Source organism: Pagrus pagrus (genome assembly GCF_965226575.1).
Source record: "Pagrus pagrus genome assembly, chromosome: 5".
NCBI classification, from domain to species: Eukaryota; Metazoa; Chordata; class Actinopteri; order Spariformes; family Sparidae; genus Pagrus; species Pagrus pagrus.
In genome coordinates, this window is record NC_140189.1 from 3,058,535 (window position 1) to 3,060,857 (window position 2,323).

Here is a 2,323-nt window from a genome sequence, read left to right on the forward strand (position 1 = left end):
TTATTGCTCGCAGATATACAGTTGTTCAACAGAACAGGCTTCATCGTTCCATACTCCAACTCCTGACGATCTCTCCACCACTTCTCCGCAGTCCTGGTTCCCATAGTAGTTGTTGGGCTGCCCAGCCTCCCAGTACCTGATGTACAAGATAACAGAGACAGAAATGCTTTTTACAGCACTCATTTACTGTACAATCCCACAATTAGCCATATCTGGATTAGAAACATCCTTAAACACTGGTTTGCTTATCGATACTTGTGCCCACTCCACGGATCATTACACCTGTCAATGAGAAGAACGGCGATGAAGAAAAAGTGAAATTTAACTGATTGTACTGCATCAGTGAGGTTCTTCAGTAGCATCAGAGCAGATGCCTCCACATTTTTACCTCCTCATCTCCTCTTTTGCATGAAAGATCAAAACCAAAACAGATTTTGACAAAAATTCAGTTCATAAAGATTATTTGTGAGTTCCTTACTGTAAATATAATGAGTAAAAAGATTGTTAATCAAGGAACCTGTTGAATTATAATGTCTTCCGATCTCATGATCAAAGGAGACTCGCTCCGGCACTCGAAACTTACGTTGTGATGACTGGGGTCTGATCCACCCACGTCCAAGTCCCCTCTTTAACACTGTCTGTCAGACCAATCCAGGCATTTTCGTCTGATTTCAGTAACCAGTTGACAAATGCCTGGTAGTGTAGAGTAGAAAATAATTATTAAAAACATAGATACTCAAATTATTTCAGTCAAATTGTTGTTTGTTCTCTAGTGTTATCTTATTCTGACCTTTGACAACCAAATCAATCAACAGAAGTCCCTAATGTTTGCAGTGTCTTATCACTCAGATGTGATCAGTTGTATCATATCAACAGTTCTACGATATGTCATATTACATCAGGTTACATGTGTTGACTTTTATGTCTGGGGGTGGAGGAGATGGTGGTGACTTGACACAGACCACTGCTTGAGACAGCAACATTTGTCAGTGGGAAATACTGGACTTCCTTCCTTCCTTCCTTCCTTCCTTCCTCCCTCCCTCCCTCCCTCACCTGTTCCCCGCTGCTGTCTATGACGACCAGATCTGCTCCCTTGGCGATGCAGTCTTTTCTGCTTGACGTCCAGTTTTTCTTCTCAGTTGAAACAAAGAAACAGCTTGTGTCTAACTTATGCCAGCCTGTCTGACATTGCATGCCTGCAAAATTGGAAATATGCAGTGGGACAAAATATCACAAATAGGCAAAGAATACCAAAACACTGCATAGTAAATGAATCTGTCTTACTTTTTATTTTCCTCGTCATCTTGGTGATAGTTTGGGTCATCCTTTGGTTAGCTGTGACCCAAACTCTCTGCATTAAGTGATACTTGGTCTGGAGCCGATTTGCACTTATATTCAGTGAATAGTAATGAATAAATAATGCGATGTAGTCAGTCTGTAACTTATCATTTTCTGCTTGCAGGTTACTGTTATTGTTTTTTAACTCCTCAAGATACATCTGCATGTCATCATAGCTTGTCTGTAATTGATTGTTCTCTTGTGTTAAGTTGTTGTAACTTGTTTGTAACTGGTCCTTTTCTTTAGTCTGGTTCATCAGTCCAGCCTCTAACTGTTTCCTCTCTGCAGTTAAAGCATCATAATTGATCTGCATTAGGTCCGCTGGCGTGTGGCGGCTGGCATCTGTGAAATGCAAAGACATTTTTTTTTAATGCAGATTTAAATGTATTTAATGTATTTAAGATTATTGGATTTATTGGATTGTATTTTATGTAATCCTGCACTGGCTTCTCAGACATTAAAGGCCGTTGCTAAATACATTATTCATATTTTTAGTGACAACAAACAACAAGCAGCACTTACGGTAGATAATCTGTCCGATGTTACCAGCCAACAGGACCACGCACAGTAATCCAAGACACACTGTCACACCAGAGGGAAGCTTTCTAACCTTAATATCGACTAATCAAAAATGAAAACAGAAAAATCTAGTCAAAGGTAGATATCGTGTTGTTGAAGAGTAAGACCCAAATCAACATCTTTCTGACCAATGGGACATTTGCAGGTGCGTTAATATGTTTAATGTGCTGCAGCTGAGCAGCTAATTGGCTATAGAATATTCATCTTACTCAGTTAAGTAAGATTTGATTTGCTGTATAGAAATAAGGTCCAAGGACACTGGAACAGCATGCTATTGAATCAATGCAAAGATAAGCCATCATTAAACCCAAAAATATGAATTATAAAACTCTAATAATAATGAGGAAATGTTGCAAAAATGTTGATTACATTGCTTCCTACATAATCCAGGCAGTGATTATGTTTG

At 39.0% G+C, this 2,323-nt stretch overlaps 1 protein-coding gene across 1 annotated transcript; it reads right to left on the reverse strand.

The window, feature by feature from the left end:
* LOC311257495 (C-type lectin domain family 4 member E-like) lies at positions 1-1,346 on the reverse strand (the record flags this gene model as incomplete). Its single annotated transcript, XM_084353139.1, has 4 exons — positions 1,285-1,346; positions 1,054-1,196; positions 584-693; positions 1-136 (listed from the first exon to the last, which is right to left on the reverse strand). Exons 1-4 carry the CDS (start codon positions 1,322-1,324, stop codon positions 1-3), a joined length of 429 nt encoding a protein of 142 aa, XP_084209265.1. The 5' UTR covers positions 1,325-1,346.
* Between the last annotated feature and the right edge of the window lie 977 nt (positions 1,347-2,323).